Source organism: Cercospora beticola, chromosome 2, assembly GCF_033473495.1.
Source record: "Cercospora beticola chromosome 2, complete sequence".
NCBI lineage: Eukaryota > Fungi > Ascomycota > Dothideomycetes > Mycosphaerellales > Mycosphaerellaceae > Cercospora > Cercospora beticola.
In genome coordinates, this window is record NC_088936.1 from 5,063,106 (window position 1) to 5,081,483 (window position 18,378).

General features: G+C 51.4%; 7 protein-coding genes across 7 annotated transcripts; 4 read left to right on the plus strand and 3 right to left on the minus strand.

Annotated features, from left to right (window-relative positions):
- Nucleotides 1-4: 4 nt before the first annotated feature.
- RHO25_003934 (uncharacterized protein) lies at nt 5-2,188 on the plus strand (the record flags this gene model as incomplete). The annotated part of the gene is made up of 1 exon (XM_023599397.1): nt 5-2,188. The coding sequence occupies one exon, from the start codon at nt 5-7 to the stop codon at nt 2,186-2,188; it is 2,184 nt and encodes a 727-aa protein (XP_023455674.1).
- A 1,028-nt stretch (nt 2,189-3,216) lies between these two features.
- Nucleotides 3,217-5,555, minus strand: RHO25_003935 (uncharacterized protein; the record flags this gene model as incomplete). Its single annotated transcript, XM_065602475.1, has 2 exons — nt 3,217-5,153; nt 5,198-5,555. The coding sequence occupies 2 exons, from the start codon at nt 5,553-5,555 to the stop codon at nt 3,217-3,219; spliced, it is 2,295 nt and encodes a 764-aa protein (XP_065458547.1).
- A 563-nt stretch (nt 5,556-6,118) lies between these two features.
- On the plus strand, nt 6,119-7,141 carry RHO25_003936 (uncharacterized protein; the record flags this gene model as incomplete). The annotated part of the gene is made up of 1 exon (XM_023599398.1): nt 6,119-7,141. The coding sequence occupies one exon, from the start codon at nt 6,119-6,121 to the stop codon at nt 7,139-7,141; it is 1,023 nt and encodes a 340-aa protein (XP_023455681.1).
- Nucleotides 7,142-8,145: 1,004 nt separating this feature from the next.
- On the plus strand, nt 8,146-11,892 carry RHO25_003937 (uncharacterized protein; the record flags this gene model as incomplete). Its single annotated transcript, XM_023599399.1, has 1 exon — nt 8,146-11,892. The coding sequence occupies one exon, from the start codon at nt 8,146-8,148 to the stop codon at nt 11,890-11,892; it is 3,747 nt and encodes a 1,248-aa protein (XP_023455682.1).
- Nucleotides 11,893-11,895: 3 nt separating this feature from the next.
- On the minus strand, nt 11,896-12,531 carry RHO25_003938 (uncharacterized protein; the record flags this gene model as incomplete). Its single annotated transcript, XM_065602476.1, has 2 exons — nt 11,896-12,333; nt 12,397-12,531. The coding sequence occupies 2 exons, from the start codon at nt 12,529-12,531 to the stop codon at nt 11,896-11,898; spliced, it is 573 nt and encodes a 190-aa protein (XP_065458548.1).
- Nucleotides 12,532-14,373: 1,842 nt separating this feature from the next.
- RHO25_003939 (uncharacterized protein) lies at nt 14,374-16,129 on the plus strand (the record flags this gene model as incomplete). Its single annotated transcript, XM_023599400.1, has 3 exons — nt 14,374-15,431; nt 15,494-15,777; nt 15,837-16,129. The coding sequence occupies 3 exons, from the start codon at nt 14,374-14,376 to the stop codon at nt 16,127-16,129; spliced, it is 1,635 nt and encodes a 544-aa protein (XP_023456345.1).
- A 61-nt stretch (nt 16,130-16,190) lies between these two features.
- RHO25_003940 (uncharacterized protein) lies at nt 16,191-17,912 on the minus strand (the record flags this gene model as incomplete). Its single annotated transcript, XM_065602477.1, has 1 exon — nt 16,191-17,912. The coding sequence occupies one exon, from the start codon at nt 17,910-17,912 to the stop codon at nt 16,191-16,193; it is 1,722 nt and encodes a 573-aa protein (XP_065458549.1).
- Between the last annotated feature and the right edge of the window lie 466 nt (nt 17,913-18,378).

Genomic DNA, 18,378 nt, shown 5'->3' on the forward strand with positions numbered 1-18,378 from the left:
CATCATGACTTCACTAAGATCTGCCCGGCGAAGTGGTCCGCGGAGGAGGTATACCGTGGACGCTTTCGAGGGCATAGAAGAACTTCAGTCTGAGAAGGAGTCTGGCGAGGAGGGCCTGATCGACGATGACGACGAATTGGATCAAGACGATGCGGACTCTTTTCACACTGGTGCTGAGTCACCAGAGCCAAGTGACGATGACATGTCAGAAATCGTGGAACTCGGAGCTGTGGAAGAGGTGGAGGACGACCTCGATAGCAATGCTGGAGAGCGCGACCTCGATGACAACATGTCCATCGCTGAAGAACCGCACGCAGGGCCTCCAATTTTATCAAAGCTGCAGAAACGTAAGCTGAAGCGCTCCCGTCCAGCAGAAGACGTTGCCTACACGAGAGGCGTTCTTGACAATGCCGAGATCCACAACCGCATGTCGAAACTTCGGAGGAGACTGCATTACTTTGGACCCACCAAGGACGACTGGGAAACGCTGCTCAGAACGAGGACGAAGTGGGGCTTGGAGGCCTGCTTTCCAAGCCGGAAACCCAAGAAGGACGATACTGGTGGATTTGCTTTTAATGCAGCATACGAACGAGAAATGGCCAAAGCGGAAGCGAATTGGAGGTGGTATCACAAGGACGGAGGCAAAGAGGCATTCGTAGCGCGCCTCGTTGTCAGCGGTCTGACCAGAGATGAGACGCAGGAGTACCTGCCACAAAATACAGATGGCGTGAGATGTGTGGTCATGGGAGGCATCGAAGAGCAGAAGCTACATCGATTGCAGCCTGGGCAGTTCCTACCGCTCGCGCAGCCATTCGAGAAGGTTCCAGCTCCTGGCCAGCAATGGAAGGAGAATCTTCCAAATGATTACAAGACTGGCTATCTCATCAATCTTGGTGCGAAGATCCAGAGCATGGATTGGGCTCCCAGCCAATTCGGAGCCAAACATTACCTGGCCGTCTCTGTCCTCCCGAAACGCGATCCGCCGCGATCCGCGCCCGCATTCTCGCCACAGCCTGAATACAAATCGAGCATACAGATCTGGGAATTCACGGCCGATAAGACAGGGCATATCGCAAAGACTACACCGCCAAGGTTGTGCAAAGTTATCTGCATGGCAGTTGGGGACATCAAATCACTCAAGTGGTGTCCTGTGCCAGCCAAAGAGACTGCAGTGATGGGCTTTATTGCATTCATATCAGGCGATGGCGCAGCCAGAGTGCTGGGAGTCGGTAAGCCACCAGCGGACGACTCCACAGGATATGTACTGGTCGAGAAGTGCGCTTTCGAAGTACGACCTCCAAACACTGTCTGCTCAGGCCTCACTTGGATCAGCTCGACCCGAATGGCAGTCGCCTGTGCCAACGGATGCGTTGGCATCTGGGACATTGCTGTGTCACTTCGATCGTCCAAAGAGAATCCTCGCCCGTTACTGTATGGCAGCCTGAGCACTTCTTACATCATGGATATCTCATCCGGATGGCCTGGCTTCCCGCATATGCTCATGACGACGTCAATGAACGGCTTCGAGACACTTACCGATCTGTCGAAACCACATCCTTTTGGTCCCAGCAGTACAACGCTCTCTGCACGAAGCCGCATTGGGCAGCCAGTCTTACTGTGGCACGAATTCGTCAAGAGCGCATTGAGTGCTGAGGACAATCAGATTGTGAGAGCTTACCCGCTCAGAAGATGGTTCGGGACGATTGGCTTGACGAAATGCAAAAGTCATGTCTCGTGCATCGCCGTCAGTCAATGCCATCCGTTTATCCTGACCGGCACTGTGGGCGGAGAAGTTTCTGGTACGAATCCGATACGACGCGTTGCAGACGGGGGCAAAAGTACGCTCTGGTCTCAAACATGGTTCTCTCACGAGTGGAGACGACCTACGGAGGAAGAGGTCGCTGCTTCTGCTGATGACGATGAGGCAAGCGATGCTGGTGACAAGGCTGTCATTGGAAAAGTTGGCCTCGCCCGCTTCGTCGAAGGCTTCAAAGCTGAGAAGATTACGCTGCAGAATGTGATTGGGGCACCTTCGTCGAATGCACGAAATGGGATTTTGTACACCACGATATATGAGGAGAAGACTGCAGTTACGGCAGTGGCTTGGAACCCGAATCTGCAGGTCGCTGGGTGGGCTGCCGCTGGTATGGCCGATGGATTGTTGAGAGTCGAGGACATTGCTGGTTGAGAAACATCTGGTCCTCGGTATCGTGGTTCTTGTGTTCCTGATACAAGACATCGCCATACATCTTCCACGACTGTGCTCGTGTGATCTTGCTGTCGCTCAACCGAGTGTAAAGATCCTTTCAATGCCGTCTTGAAGGCTATATGCTTCTACAGCCGTCCCAGGATCAAAATGAGATCGATAATATCAGTTCCCATCCCCACATTGACAACCGGCGCCGCCTTTTTGGGTGACTATACATTTTCCCGAACAACCTTTCTCGTTGCACTGTAGGAAAGTACAATTCAGTAACCACAAAACTCTGCAGGCACTATCGGGACGTAGCACGACTTACGAGTCCCTTGCATTTAGTGTTACATTCCTCCACTTGGTAGAAAAGGGCAACGTGGCCTGGATCACATAATTTTTGAGGTGCGGGATCTGTTCCTGGGCAAGATCTGCTTGAGCCGGGGCCGCCCGGACACGTATTGACTTTGGGGTGTGCGAGCACGAGAGATATGTAGAGTACGAGTAAGGTCCGGATAGGAGCTTGCATGGTCGGCTTGGCTCGTTGTTGGGAGGAGAAGAGTCGCTTTAAAGAATGTACGCCATTCGATCTGCAGAGCGTGGTTCTCCTCTGTTTTGTAATGCATACTTGCGTGAAAACGCGGGCTTGGATGCTGGATATAGAAGTGGGAGCGACTTTGTGACATACTAAAGGCGATGGACCTAAGGTTGCTCTTTGCTAATTCGACTTGTTCTAAGGCGTAGCGAATAGGCTGCCGTGATCGGAAATTTTGTTCTCTTAGGGCACTTCGGATGTTGTCGCAAGATCTATGTTAGCCTGGAGTGTCTGGTCGGCCCTGTTCGAGACTAGATGGACGACCTTGTTATCGGGGCTCGCATACGGTAGGGGGCGATTTAGGGCCCGAATTCAATTCTAGGGCCACGCTCAGCTATCGGCGCATGGGAGAGAAGGCTGCCGTCTACAGTTATGCAGCGCTGTAGCTCCGTACTTCTGCTACTGGTTGATTGGAGGTGTCTCTGTGAGACTATATTGCATTTACTACTCCCTGGATTTCATACTCATCTTTCCGCGCTCCTCCCCTTTCTCGATCTCCCACGAGCTGAGTATCTACTATCTGCAGGTTGACGGCAACATTGTCCATTCCGGCGCACTTCATCAGCATATCCGCCCCGCGAGTGCTGGAGTCTATCGATATTGTCAACTCTTCGCCGATCGACAGATCGACATCGTGAATGGTCTGACGCGTTGCCTGGGCCACATCATTAGATCCAGAGAATTGTAGCAACATATTGGAGTTTTTGAGATTCTCCATGCTGATATGGAGCTCGAGCCAGTGGTGTCTCACAATATTCGTCGAATCTGCTCGAACGAGACAAGTGTGGACCCGAGCAGGTGATTTGTCTCCATCAAGAGGAGCCTGCTTTTCTGGCAATAACAAACTCGGTTTCGCCATGGTACTGTCATGATAGTCAGAGGATTCACCGGTATGACTATCGGACAACCTGCCCAAAGCAAGCCAAGCACTGCTTGGTTTCGTCTTTGTGATCGAGTCATGGCGCTCTTCTATCCTGTTTCTTCCGGACCCCAGCCTGTACACTGCTTTGGACTGTTCCAAAGAATATTGATCCAGAGTAGCGACATTCCCAACAACACATCCCTGCGAGGTGTCTGACAAGTCAGCCGCGTGAGGTGGCGGAACCTCATTGCCTTCGTTCCTATCGTTCTTCCTTGACGATATTGCCGAGTCTCGTCGCTCTGCGTCGTGTTGGTCAATTGGTTGGGCAGGTGAGGCATTATCTGCACGCGAGGCTTTGGGAGACGTCTCGTTAGAGTTTAGGGAGGTTGGGCTGCATGAGTGCGTGATCTGCTGTAAGTTGGTGCTTCCGACGTCTATGGTTTCGATTCCTTGTTGGCTGTATGGTGATAACTTGTGTTCCAGGCTCTCCAGTGTTGAGCTGCACCTTTCGTCAGCTGGGCGCGACATTATCCTGCGCGCAGCCTCAGTGCACAACGAAAAGATCGACGCTTTTCGCAAGGCGTGAATACGCAAATCCAGCAAACTCTGTGGCTTCGGTGGTAGCATGACGGGTCGAGAGGGCTTTGGAGCTACGAGCGCAGCTTGCACGACCTTTGCAGTTGCCCGAAGGGCTCTCTTCATGATCAGACGGGTTTCGTCAGTGAAAGCTGGAGAGTCGGGAATAGTCCATTGTTCGTAAACCTCGCCATGCGAGATCGGGATCGAGTAGGTTCCATGAGAGAGAATGAAGGTGCTGCATAGATAGCATGGCCGTTTGCTGGCAGCTATTGCTCGAGGCTTCGTAATGTCTGTGGTCGTCTCGTGATACGCAAGAAGTTGTATTTCAGCGTGGACATAGTGCTTTTTGCCGTGCTTGAGTGGCCAAATCTCTGGCTTTGGCGCAGGGAGAATGTGCAGTGTCAAGTCCTGAAAGGCCTTGTGGTAGGATCTTGCGCAAACACTGAGGTATAAACAGATCCTCCAGTACGCAGCCAGTTTCTGGACTGCTCTAACTTCTCTACGCTCACTGAAACGCTTGGGTACTCCCAGCCTCAGCAATTTACTTTCCAAACAACCATTGAAACTTGTTTCCGCAAAGCTAACATCGAAGGAGCTGCCGTAGACCAGTTCGAATGCTGCTTTAGCGGCATTTACCAGCCTATCTATCTCCTCCTCCGTAGGGTCATGATATTGGATCTTGACACGTGAGTCCTGTACTTCCGAGATCGAAGTGACAAGTGCCTCGACCTGGAATAGAAGGCCGCGTTTTTCGGTGGAGGGCACGCCTTGCAGAGCTTCAATCTGGCCGGACAATTCTTGGAGACGGGTCGCTACCAGAAACGTTGTGCCATGCTTCCTGAACTTCAGACGGTCTTGTATGCGAGTGCGATTTAAAGCGACCATCTCACGACAGCAAGCTTCCGCACAGGAGTGCCGAGAAATGGCTGCAACGATATAAGCTCTATTTTATTGCTCGAACATGACTTACTGCATGATGCGCATTGTCGCAGACGCGCGAAACTGACTTCGAACCTCCGGCGGACTCGTTCAGATATGCCCTCGTTCGCGGACAGCGAGACCGCAAGCCCGGTGCCGTCCTTTGTTGGAGCGATCGTTGCGGCAGCAACGCTGCCTGGCTGACTGCTGACGGCAGCAAGGAAAGCGAAGTCCTCGGCTAAGCGAGTCTCCACGCCCAGTGGGAGAAGATATTTGGTTTCCTCGTCCGCTGTTGAGGTTGCCCCGTAAGTGCTATGCACATTCGGGAGAGGCTGCTGATGAGTACACTTTCGCAATTGGGCGATATCGTCTTCGAAACTCGCGCGGTCCAGCCCTCGCCAAATCGACATTGGCCAGGACTTCTCTGTGCTTCAAGTGAAGGGCGTTGCGGACATTGCATGCCGTTCTGCCTGTTGTCGTGCATGGCTTGACGTTGTGGCCAACGGAGCCGGCGCCGGAATCTTGACAGGGACTGCTTGCAAGGTTTGACCCCCATGGCGCGTGGGCGATTCACTCTTGCTTGTGTAGTAGCCACAAGAAGCGGTAGGGTGGCAAGTGGTGGAACATGAATCCTGACTGCTGATGCAGGCGAATGCTCGACGCGACCCACAAGAAGGCGCTTGAACTTTTATCCAGCCGCCTCAGGACGAAGTCTTGGCAAATTTTGACCTCCTCCCTTCGTCAGTCCAGTTGATCGTCTGCAGTCACCAGCCTTATTTTTTCCGTGTCACGTTCTTTCCAGCAGCTCTACAGGACAAGAGCCTCTTTGTCTGCTTCCTGCATCTCACGGAGATGTTTTCCGCGTTGTCCTACATCGATCCCAGGAGTCGCGTCATCGGTCATCGCGTCAAGATGCTCATCGACAAGGCAGAGTTCACCTAAAAGCCATTCAGATAGCGATGTTAACAGACCAATGCGTGTCGAGTTTCCATCCAGAAGGAAGGCTGGAGATTCGTCATTCGAGTATGCTTTTCAGAGACGAGAAAAAGAAGAAAGAGAGACCGCTGCTCTGCCTCTGATCTTACCAGACCAGTTCGCACTTCTTTCGAAACAGGGCCAGGCAACACCTGAGCATGCGCGCTCGTGCGTATACCACTTGAAAAATGACCTGCAAATCAAGCCGCTATCGCAGCGAGGCTCCGATAGCGAAGCTGGACACGTCGGCGGGAGAGTCCTTCATTGGCTGTGGGGCCAAGACATGAATGTCAGGGACGAGCTTTCGCTGGATCGGATCTTTGTGGAACGTCTTTCTTATTTCTTGGTCGCCGAAGGCAGAGAGGAATTCCTTTGGAAATGGCTGCTCCACGAATTGGCGACCACGAAGCGCCGCGTGAATAAGCCCGGACGCCACCTTTGGGTACCTGGAATCATGAACGCCCAGCGTGAGTTTTTTGATTCCGTTGTTCCGCCTCTGAGAACTCTGCACAGAGCATTAGAAGATTTCTCGGGCAGGCGTTTGTGGCCTATGACTTTTGCTGCAGCCGTGGCTGGTCAAATTATGATTACAAGCAACAATGTACCACCCTACGACCCCGCTCTGTTTACTGTGGTGCTGCGTGCCAACGAGGCTGGCAAGAAAGGTCCAGTCCTTAGATACACTCAAGCGGCTGCGATGCTCTTCCACCCGACACAGCCGAATGCCAGGTTTTTCTTGAATGAGACATCTGAGTACCTGAAGCTCGGCATCAACACGGCTCGAGACGCTGCACAGAATGCATTCGCAGCACATGTCCTTCGTGCTGCATATATATTTCGACTCCAGAACAACGCCAAAGATGCAGCCTGGCTAGAAGCCATTGTGAAAACAAGGTTTCCCGTTGTCTGGGCCGCCCGGGAGAAGAAAAGGTTGACGGAGCTGGAGACTGACCCTAAGCTGGAAGTATTGCGGCGTCAATACACAGGCCAGGCACCGCCGACTTTTGATCCTTGGAGTTGAATGACGAAATGTTCGATTCACGATCCGCTTCCATCTGTCTGCCTTGTCGAATGTCGACTGGAGCACCGTGTCCTCGGAGAGAATCCTTCACATTCACTCGACTTCCTCAACGAGTAGCACGAACTGTACCGGACCGCCTGAAGAACTATGTGGCCGAGCACGGAGATGGTGCTCCGTGCTAGTGGACAACGACGAAAACGCTTACCTACTGGTAACGTGGGAATGGATATCTGGTACTGTCCAATGAATAGGTCGTCACATGCAGCTGTCCAACTAGACGCGCCTGCGAAGTTTGGCCTTAGCTGGGCGAGGTCTCTCTACCTCGCATCCATATCCTTCCTGTGCCACCTACGCCCAAACAACAGACGTGCGGCTGTCGATGCGCACAATACACCGAGCACAAGCGATCACACAAGTCACTCGGGCACCATTATGTTCTCATTTGAGCCTTCGCCGTAGTGACATTGCTTTGAATGCTCATTCCTGCAATGCCGTTGCTGAATTTTGGGGAGGTATGTGATCGACGCATATTCTCGCATGACTATCGAATCTGCAAGTGAGCAACCGCTGCTGCGAATGGAGAATGCGGATTGATAAGAACATAAACATCGTCCGCGAACATCAGTGTTTCCGCCTAGAAGAACCATACTGAAATGCTCTTTAGTGCGTCTTACAATCCGGCGGCGATATTACGCACACGACTGGTAAGAGGTCTCCAGCCTCGGACGAGATCGTCCTTACCCAATCTAGGCTTTCCAGATCACTGGAACCTAACGACGTCCCTGCGTCTGCTTCCAGAGGTGACGCAACTTGTGGAAAGTTTCGCGTTAGCGCAAGTCTGCGTTTCGATCTACGCTAGCAGACTCATTCGCATTCGAGCCACTTTCCCGGAATGAATGACCTGGATTATGGCGTGCCATACAAACCTACTCGGAGCTGTGCTCTCTGTTTATACTCAGCGACTGTGATTCGACACACCGACAGGTTCCAAGTCCGCATCAGCAATGTCGGCAACTGCAACTATCGATGCCACCAGCCAGGACGGCGACAATGAGTCCATTGAGCGAATACTGTTGGCATGTGCGCTATTACGCAGTCGGCAACAAATGACTGCTGATGTGGCTTTCACTGCTCATATCGAAAATGCTGTCAGCTCGCGGTCTGTTCAACTCAATTTGGACATTGATGAGCAGGTTGCTGTTGGCAGCCTCATAAGCCAGATCGAGAACCTGACGATACATCAATCGAACGTCTCCGGGACCGATGAACAGGGAAACGGACAGCCAGACAAGGATCAAGACCTTCTTTTCAAGCTTACAGGATCCTGCTGGCACATCCAAGGCGACTTTTCCATGTCTTATGCGACTTCCTTCGAACAGACTTTGCAGCATGTCTACAGACAGATCTGTGAATCACCACCAGAGTGTATGGTCTCAAGCATTGAGGTAGTGGGAAAGGAAGATATCAGGTGGCTACTCGACAATTCTGTCAAAGAAGTGCCTCCGGCCAATCCATTGGACGGCGCAGCTCTGTTCCAGCAATGCATAGCAGAATGGCATCAGGATGTTGCCGTCGACGCGTGGGATGGCAGGCTGACCTATGCGGAACTGGACAAGGGATCTACAAGACTTGCGGCACTTTTGATAGCACGAGGTGTACGACCTGGTACCGTACTGCCGCTGCTTTTTCAGTACTCGAAATGGGTGGTGATATCAGTGCTAGCAACTTGGAAAGCCGGAGCAGCATTTGTGTTTATTGATCCGACGCATCCGCCAACACGAATTCGCAATCTGGTGCAGCAGGTTCAAGCTCCATTTGTTCTCACGCAGCGGGACCTGTCTCCTGATATCGAGCTGGGCGGCGATGTGCGGAGTCTAGTGCTTGAAAGCATGAAAGCAGAAGTGGACGACCTCAGTGGCAATACCGAGATCTCGCTACCTTCCGTGGATCCTGAGTCTCCAGCATACATAATCTTCACATCTGGAAGCACCGGACAACCAAAGGCAGCGGTGCACACACATCTGGCTTTCTGTTCTGGTGCTCTTCATCAAGCAGAATTGCTTGGATTCTCTCGCACGACCCGCACGATCGAGAACGCACCTCTCATCTTTGCTGGAGCTATACCCGAGCTTTTGTTCACGATACTGAGAGGCGGCTGTCTGTGCATAGCCACGCTAGAGGATCGAACAAAAGATATCGCCGCTTGTGTGCGCAAATTTCAGACCAATATGCTCGTGATTTCGTCTTCGGTAGCGGCAGCGCAGGATCCTGCTCAATTTGTCCCTCGACAGAGATTATTAATGGGCGCAGAATCGCTACCTTCACACACCGCGAAAGCGTGGGCAGCATCGCACGACAATTGCAATGGATATGGCTCGACCGAAACGAATACAGTAGCTACCTGCTGTCCAATCAACAGTACTGAGTCCGTGAAGAATGTGGGACGTGGAGCAGCTCATCAGTACTGGGTTGTCGATGCCTTGGATTATAATCGTCTCTTGCCACCTGGCTGGCTTGGAGAAGTGATCGTCGAAGGTCACGCACTTGCTGCTGAGTATCTGGGCAATCCTGAAGCCACGAACAAAGCCTTTCCTCCTGTACCAAGATGGGTTCCGATGGTGCGTGGTCAGAAGCCATGCACAACTAGATTCTTCAGAACAGGTGACCTCGGAAGGATAGCCGAAGACGGTGGCCTCGAAGTTCATGGACGTACGGATCCATTGCAGGTCAAGCTGCGAGGTCAGAGAATCGAGCTGGGCGAAATAGAGGCAGTCACCATTCAGAGCTTCGAGAAGACGCCTCTTGTGGCTGAACTCATTCATCCTAAAGGCCAGGATCGACCCTCTATTGCTCTCTTCTTTGTCGCTACGACTTGGGTTGAGGCGCTTGGAGATGACTTCTTCGAGAAGAGTATTTCTTTGAGCGAGAGTCAGAGATTGCAATTAGAACAGGTCAGGGAAAGCCTAGTGAAAGCATGGGACGACTCTCTGCCAGCCTACATGAAACCTTCTTATCTTGTGCCACTGTCCAAGCTGCCGCGCACGCAGACTGGAAAGCTCGACAGGAAAGGTCTCCGAGAAATGGCATCACGGTATGAGGCGGCTGATATAAGCAGTTTGTCCACAAGACAGAATGCCTTACGAAGCTCGGGACAGCCGAGCGTGGAAATCGATGACCGAGTCCGCGATGCTGTTTGTCAGGTCCTGTCTATCGCGCCCGACCAGCTGGATGGTCGCTCTGCTTTTACAGTATTGGGCGGAGACTCACTGGGCGCGATTGAGCTAGCTCAAGAGTTGCGGTGTCGTGGCCTCTTGATCTCTCCGGCGGACATCATCAGAGCAGACAGCCTGCAATCTCTTACTGAGTATGCTGAGGAGAATGCGGCTGTCACCAATGGCGACAGGCATGCTATGGATGTGACAATCGATGGAATTGAGCGAGACCATTTGCTTCAGAGGCTTCATCTGTCCGCCGACCAGGTAAAGGAAGTTCTACCTACCACAGACTCGCAAAGCCGCGCGATCAAGCTTGCCACAGGCCCGGAAAGGTCGTTCGTGTATCACTTTATCCTCGATCTCTCTGGCACGGTTGACAATGCCAAGCTTGAGAGCAGTCTACAGAGGCTGGTAGCTCGACACGATATTCTTCGGACGCTGTTCACCGACTTGGATGGCCAGATCTTGCAGGTTGTCCTCAACGAGGCTCAGGATATTCCGCAATTCAAGAATGTCGAGAGTCGATCGGCACTGCAATCGACCATCGACGAATTGACTGCAGGCGACGTTCTGATTGATCGGGTGCCCACCAAAATCTTTGTACTGTTGGTCGAGAATACTGCAAAATGTCTGGTATTCCGCTTATCCCATGCTCAGTTTGATGGACTATCAATCCCTAATTTATGGTCCAGTCTGCAACAATGTTACGATGATCAAAATACACCTCCTGCTCCAGAATATTCGAGTTACATCAAGGAGATACTCGGGGCAGATCCAAAGCCGGCGATCGAATATTACACACAGCTTCTCCGGGACGTACCATTTACCGACCTCGTCAAGAGGGAGACAAAAGATCATGAGCCACAGAATTGTCATCGGCATGCAATCTTGATGTTGAAGCAAAGCGTTGGCTATACAGCAGCCACTGTGTTCGAAGCTGCGTGGAGTTACGTCCTCGCTTCAGCTTCGGCATGTCGTGCCGTTGCTTTCGACCAGGTCGTCTCTGGACGGCAGCTTTCGCCCCACTCAAATGTCGACGTTCGCAACCTTGTCGGTGCTTGTCTGAACGATGTTCCCGTTGTGGTGAAGCATCTGCCCAGACAAACGGTACATATGTTGATGAAGCAGATCCAGGACGAGCGAGCTGCGTCTGCCAAATACGAAACACTCGGCTTCACCAAGATCTTGGGCACATGCACACCGGATCACTGGCCGGCAGACGCGAGGATGACAAGCAGCGTCCAGTATCGAGGTTTCGAAGAGAGGAAAAGCTTTCAGCTCGGCGATGCCAATTGCGAGGCCAGCATGGTTGAGCGAAGTATGGACCTCGAGGACCTAACTGTTGTGGTGACACCGCAGCGAGGAGAAGAGTCCTACAGCTATGATGTTGAATTCCTCTTCTCGGACAGAGTGGTTAGTCACGAGCAAGCTGATCATTGGTTTCAACAGTTCATACGAGCCTTTGAAGCATTTACATCCGACGATGCTCCGGAGAAAGAGGTGGAAATACTGCTAGGATGTATCGCTAAGGACTAATCACTACATCTTAGCTAGCCTTGCTCTTGGATCGACTTGTGCTTTGTCATGTTGTGCAGACGCCAGAATCTCATCATTCATATCCCTCATTTCTGCCATAATGGTAGCGAATCTGTTGCCAATCTGCACCACACGAGCTTCAATCGTGACCCTGGACCCTACAGGCACAGGTCTGTAGTACGAGATCGACAAGTTCCTGCTCACTCCGTGAAATTCCCAAAATCCCTTTCGGGCTTTTGGGGCTACAGCCATTGACGTGGTCATGTCGAAGATCAAGGCTGTAGCTGCCCCATGCAGCTGACCGATCGCCGAGCACATCTCCGGCTTGATCGATACGGAGTATCTTGCGACTGGTAGTGATTTGGACGGCCCCGAGTCTGCAAGCTCAGGATCGACCGAGACCACTTGCAGGTTCTTCACCATCACAAGCTCTTCAAATGCCTATTTTGGACGACACAAGGTTGATCAGTTGACGTGGCTGCACCTGAGTTGCGTGATACTTACCTCATGTCGAGAGGTGTCCGCTACCCTGCTTCTTCTGGCGTAGGACTCAATCTGGTAATTGACGCGGTCAAGAGAGCTGTGCATGTCGATTCGCGTAAGAACGCCATCTGGCAGATTCTGTAATTGAGAAACCATGATTCTGGTGCAATTTTCAGCGTGGAGAGGGACGTCGCTACATCTACAAGTGCATTCTATTCGCAAGATTTCGGAGGGCTTGTGTCATGCAGCAAGGCAGTACCGGGACACGACTAGCCATCCACCGCGTTTTCCATATCCAGCAAGTGTGCAATGTTGCATCTGGTAGCCAGGGACGGCGATCACATCGCTGCTCCCCAACGGTGTTCATGGTGACGATACTCTGCATTGAGTTTCCACAAGTCTCAGCACAATTAGACTTTGCTACCACTGCATATCCTAGTGGCTAAATGGACCATTCGACAAAGATACGGTTCATTCTAGCGCACCTCGCTTTCCATGTGACATTAATTGAGGCTTTGGGCGAAAGATGTGCCGATTGGTCATGCAGTGGAATATGTCAACACATCTGCCGTGCCACGCGATCTCACCACGATAAACAATCTGAGCGGCAACAGGACAACGGAGAGTATCTCATCAATGTCGAAGAACGCAGCACTCTACAACTTACAGACAATATGGCTCTTCACGGCCAGCGACCACCTCACCTTCGTGCTACCAGAGTTCTTTATGGGTCTGTGCGGACTCCTCGCCAGAGATCTTATACCACGAACAAGAAATTTGGACATGACAACATTACTTCGATGCTCGCTCGAGATTTTTGCCTGGAACTGGTGTAACACCCTCATATTCACTCTCGCCAACCAAGGCAGCACGGAGGCTGTGCGAGAAGATGCTGCGAACAAACCATGGAGACCGATTGCCGCTGGAAGAATCTCAATAGAGAAAGCAAGAAACCTGTTGGCGACCCTCATCCCTATATTTGGAGCTCTCTGCCATCTTTACCTGGGAGGCTTTCAGGAAACCGCCATCTTGATATGCCTGACATGGATTTACAATGATCTGGGTGCATCGGACAAGAGCTTTCTCGTGCGAAATGCGGTCATTGCGGCAGCGTACTTCTTCTATGGAAAAGGTTCTCTAGAGGTCGCTACCAGACCCCTCGACGTACTTCTTCCGCACGCTACAATTCGATGGCTGTTCGTTGTCAGCGCTATCATTTTCTTCACAATGTCTGTGCAAGACCTGAAGGATCAATCTGGCGACAAGCTCAAAGGCCGGAAGACAGCACCTTTGATACTTGGTGAGAAAGTGTCAAGGTGGAGCATTGCACTTCCTATAGTACTCGCTTCTGGGGCGTGTTGTCAGTGGTGGAAATGTTCTTGGATCACCACGTGCTTATGCATTATGTTTGGGGTCATAGTGGCTAGTAGGGTGGTGGTATTGCGAGGATTTGAGGCTGACCGTTTGACATGGAAGCTTTGGGCCTTCTGGCTGCTTGGTATCTACGCCCTGCCGCTGGCTAGTGGGTCTTAACGAATGAGAGTTAGTTGTTGTCTAGAATGACACCCTCTTTGCAGGAGCCCTGACAGAGTCCCTCAATGTGATCTGCCTTCGATTAATCTTTCGAACGTTGCCGTCTTCGAATGGCTGCTCTGATTCTGTGGCTCGCCGATGTCAAGTCCAAAGCTGAATGTCGAGCTAGCAGAGCCTTTCCATCGTCATGACATAGCTTCGAGGCCTGCATGCATAGACTTTTGATCGCCTTGGTCCACGATGCTTCTGATCTGCATGCCGCTTTCCGCATAGAGTAAACACATACCAGACCCTCTTCTCGTGCAGTAGTGGACCACGTTGTTTTCGTCGATCGTGATGTGTTGTGGAATATCAGAAATGGCACCGGAGATCACACCGAGGCCACAGTGTTTGTTTTCGTCGAGATTCTAGCTGTATTGCTCTTTTGCACGGGAAATTTTGGTGACAACATCGCGAATCTCGAATATGGGTATCGTTGCCAATTATGCCACGGATCATCCATGGCTGGTCGCCATCTCAGCTGGCGCTGCGGTACATGTCACTGTTTTCATCAAGGGAGAATGGCACATGCAGGCCCCATGGCTGGCAACAATTCTCCTTGGCACGTTCGCAGCAGCGTTGACAACAGATCTGTATCGACCGCATTTCCATCCACTGTCCCTCTTCAGCATTGTTGCCACTTTCTACATTGGTCTCCTTACCAGCATTGTCATCTACAGACTATTCTTCCACAAGCTACATCGATTCCCTGGTCCATTCGGGGCCAAAATTTCAAAATTATGGCACACATTGCACTGCTTGGACTCACGGCAGCACATCTACCTCCACTCACTGCACAAGAAATATGGATCGATCGTTCGCACGGGCCCACGAGAACTCATGATCATTACTCCGGATATCTTCGAACTCTTGGATGATCCTCGAAATCAAAGCCACAAAACTGACTGGTACGATCTTTTACGGCCAGCAAAAGCTGTCATATCTGAGCGGGATCCTGCCATTCACAATAAGAGAAGAAAGATATGGGACAAAGCTCTCAATGCAGCATCACTGGCAGAATATAAGCCTCTTTTGAACAATCACGTTCAGAAATTATTGGATAACATCGACGAATCCTCGGCTGGAGGCAAACCAGTTCTTGCGAACGATGTCTTCTACTGGTTTGCGTTCGATGTAGTGTCTGAGCTGGCACTAGGCAAAACATTCGGTATGCAAGAAGAAAGAAAGTGGCATCAGAGCACGTTGCATCTACGCAGCGGAATGGGACTGTTGGGCATCGCCTCATCGGTGCCGTGGCTGGCACGAGTGGCATTCGCATACGTACCCAACTTCCCCGTCATTAGGGATTGGTTCGCATTGCAAGACTTTTTGAAGGAAAAGATGACGGAGCGTGTCCATCGAGGTCTAGTCGGGAAGGATATTGCGGAGCACTTTATTGAGAGTGTGGGAGAGGAGAACAAGTGGACAGAAGAGGATTGGCAGTGGGTTCATGGCGATGGTATGAACGTTCTCATCGCGGGAAGGTAAGAGGATATCTCTTCGCACAACCTTGCAGTCAAGGAGTTTACTAATATATGCCCGGCAGCGAGACGACTGCTGCCACCATAACGTTTTTATTCTCGCAGCTGGCCAAGGACAAAGCGCTCGCAAACCGCCTGCATCGCTCGTTGGAACATACCGAGGCTACTGATCTCAAGGCTTTGCGTGAGAATGAACTGCTGAATGGCATCATTAATGAGACTTTACGACTGTATCCCGCTCTGCCAAGCGCAGCTTACCGGGAAACCCTCGAGGATGGTTTGAAAGTCGGAGACACCTGGATACCTGGCGGGACAAAGATCATAGCTCCACGCTATTCTGTTGCTAGATGTGAGTTCCAAACGTTCTTTCCCAGTAGACAACCCCCAATCTGACCACAATATTCGTAGTGGAAGCTGCATTTCCAGATGCGGAATCTTTCATTCCAGAGAGATGGATGGATAAGCCAGAGCTCGTTCCTTGGCCCAAAGCTTTCGCGCCCTTTGCAACCGGAAGGTATTCATGCGTGGGGCGACAATTAGCATTGAATGAGATTCGGATGACTACGGCATCAATTATACAGAAATACGCCGTGGCTTTAGCTCCAGGCGAAGACGGAGAAGCCGTCATTTCCGAGATGAAAGATCAGATGGCAGTCTTTCCTGGGCCGCTGAGATTGGCGTTCAGCAGAAGAGAGGACTAATAGAAGCATTACGGTCCAGTGCGGGGATAGCATCGATAGTAGCAGATATCTTAACAGAGCTTCAATAATGATATAAAGGCATACTCGCTGAGCGGACCTCAAACTCTTGCCATTGCGTTGCATCGAATCCCCGAACCATCTTCCTCAACAGCGACCGATCCGTCTTTCCAGATGCTGTCAATGGCCGCCTGTGAATCGGTATCCAATATCGAGGTACCATATAGTCAGGCAGTTCACCGTCTGACAACAATCTCTGCGTGAACGCCACCATTTCTTGTTTCTCAGCGACAGCCTCATTCCATCCCACCACCAAGTCTTCACTCTGAGAATGGCTCCGTGAGACCCTTGTCCCGCTCACGAACCCGATCACAATCTGACGACCTTCGTCAAACTCTGCGAAACAATCCAGTACTCCAGCCGGTCGGCATCGTTCCAGATGATAGTCAATCTCACCAAGCTCTATCCGCTCACCATGAAAATTCATCTGGTTATCGTTGCGCCCCAAGAATATAACACTGCCATCGTTCTGTTTACGGCCTAAATCGCCAGTTCTGTAAACCCGACCATGGGACCTGTCATCTTGCCATTTGGTCTGACCGAGAAAGGCTTTCGCTGTCTCTTCTTCCCGTCCAATGTATTCAGTAGCAAGAGCTCTGCTCTCTACAACGATCTCGCCTACATCGCCATCCTTGAGAAGTGTATCAGGACAACTAGGATCTGCAATCCAAAGCCGACAAGCGCCAAGAAGCGGATACCCAATATTCTGCGGACGGTCGCTCTTCGTGATCGGAGTCGTGATAGTCTGCAATATACAGGCTTCGGTAGCGCCCCACAGCTGATAAAACGATCTCGATTCGCAGGAAGCCCATTTCTCGATCGCATTACGGCCTAAGGGCTCTCCCATGACGCTCAGAACGCGAACTGTTGGAATCTCAGCTGGCTCCATCATATTCAGCATGGTAGGCGAGACGGTGGTATGTGTTATGCGAGATTTCGTCAATTCGGGTCCGATCTCCCCAGCAGATGGCAACATCATCTCTCCCTTATCAGTGAGACATATCATCGCACCGGTCGCCAAGCACATTCCTATCTCCATAACCGAGACGTCGAACACATATGGATGAAGCTGGCTCACCCGTGAAGTATCTTGGACGTTCAGATATCGTGCAAGTGTGGTGCTCATTGTGACTATTGCCTGCTGCGTCTGCACAATGCCTTTCGGTTTTCCAGTGGTGCCTGAAGTAAATGCAATAAACGCCGGATCTTCGGGTCTTGAAACTGCATTGATCACAGGCCGTGGCTCCGCATCGAAGTCGATGTCCATCAACCTGATGATAGTGTATCCAGAGTCGTCGAGGTCCTTTCCGTATTGGTGATCTTGTACAATCACGAATCGAACCCGGGCCTCTCGGAACATAGTGGTCCTTCTCGGTTTTGCGTGGTATGGGTAGACAGGCACAACTGCTGCGCCTAATGTCATGCTTGCCAAAATTGCGACCACCGCCCAAGGTGATAGATCGAAACACATGCCCACTCTCTCACCAGGACCAACTCCAGTCTGCTGAAGCACATCAGCGACGACGGCGACATGTCGTTGCAGCTGAGAGTAAGTCCATTGGCGAACACAACTGTCGAGAGCAAGTTGCTTGGGACAGGCATTGCTTCGAGCAGCCAACAGATCCGGGAATGTCTTTGGGATCAGTACTAAGCCAGTCTCGTCTTCGTAAGAGCTCGATGTATCGCTGTCAAGTAAAATGGAGGCCATCTCAGGTGAGCTGTCCATGTTTTCGTGAAGTCAAGTCGCTTCCATAGTGCAAGCCTGGGAGGATAGCCTTCTCGTCATTGTGCTGCCATGATCTGCGGCCGCTAGTGGGATACCGTGAAGCAAGCTCAACAGGCCAAACTTTCATCGGTCAAGATAGACTTTGGTATTTGGTGGTACCGCGCAATGCGCTGATCAGCGCTTGTAGATCTTGTGTTTTCCGTTTTGGTCTAGCAAATGCCGCTTATGCACAACATATCTGATGTGCGCGGATGATGTGGACCATGCATGGTGTACCTCATTGTCGTGACCAACAGCTCAGCATGGCTGATTCCAGTTCACTTTACTCATACATCAAAGCACCCAGGCAGTTTCATGGCTTCGAGCTGCCAGCAAGTCCGGAGAGTCCTCGAGATTAGGCCCAAGCCACTCTCGTCTTCGTGCATGCCGGTCTGAACCTCAATATCGGAAAGCAAAGCCTTAGCTG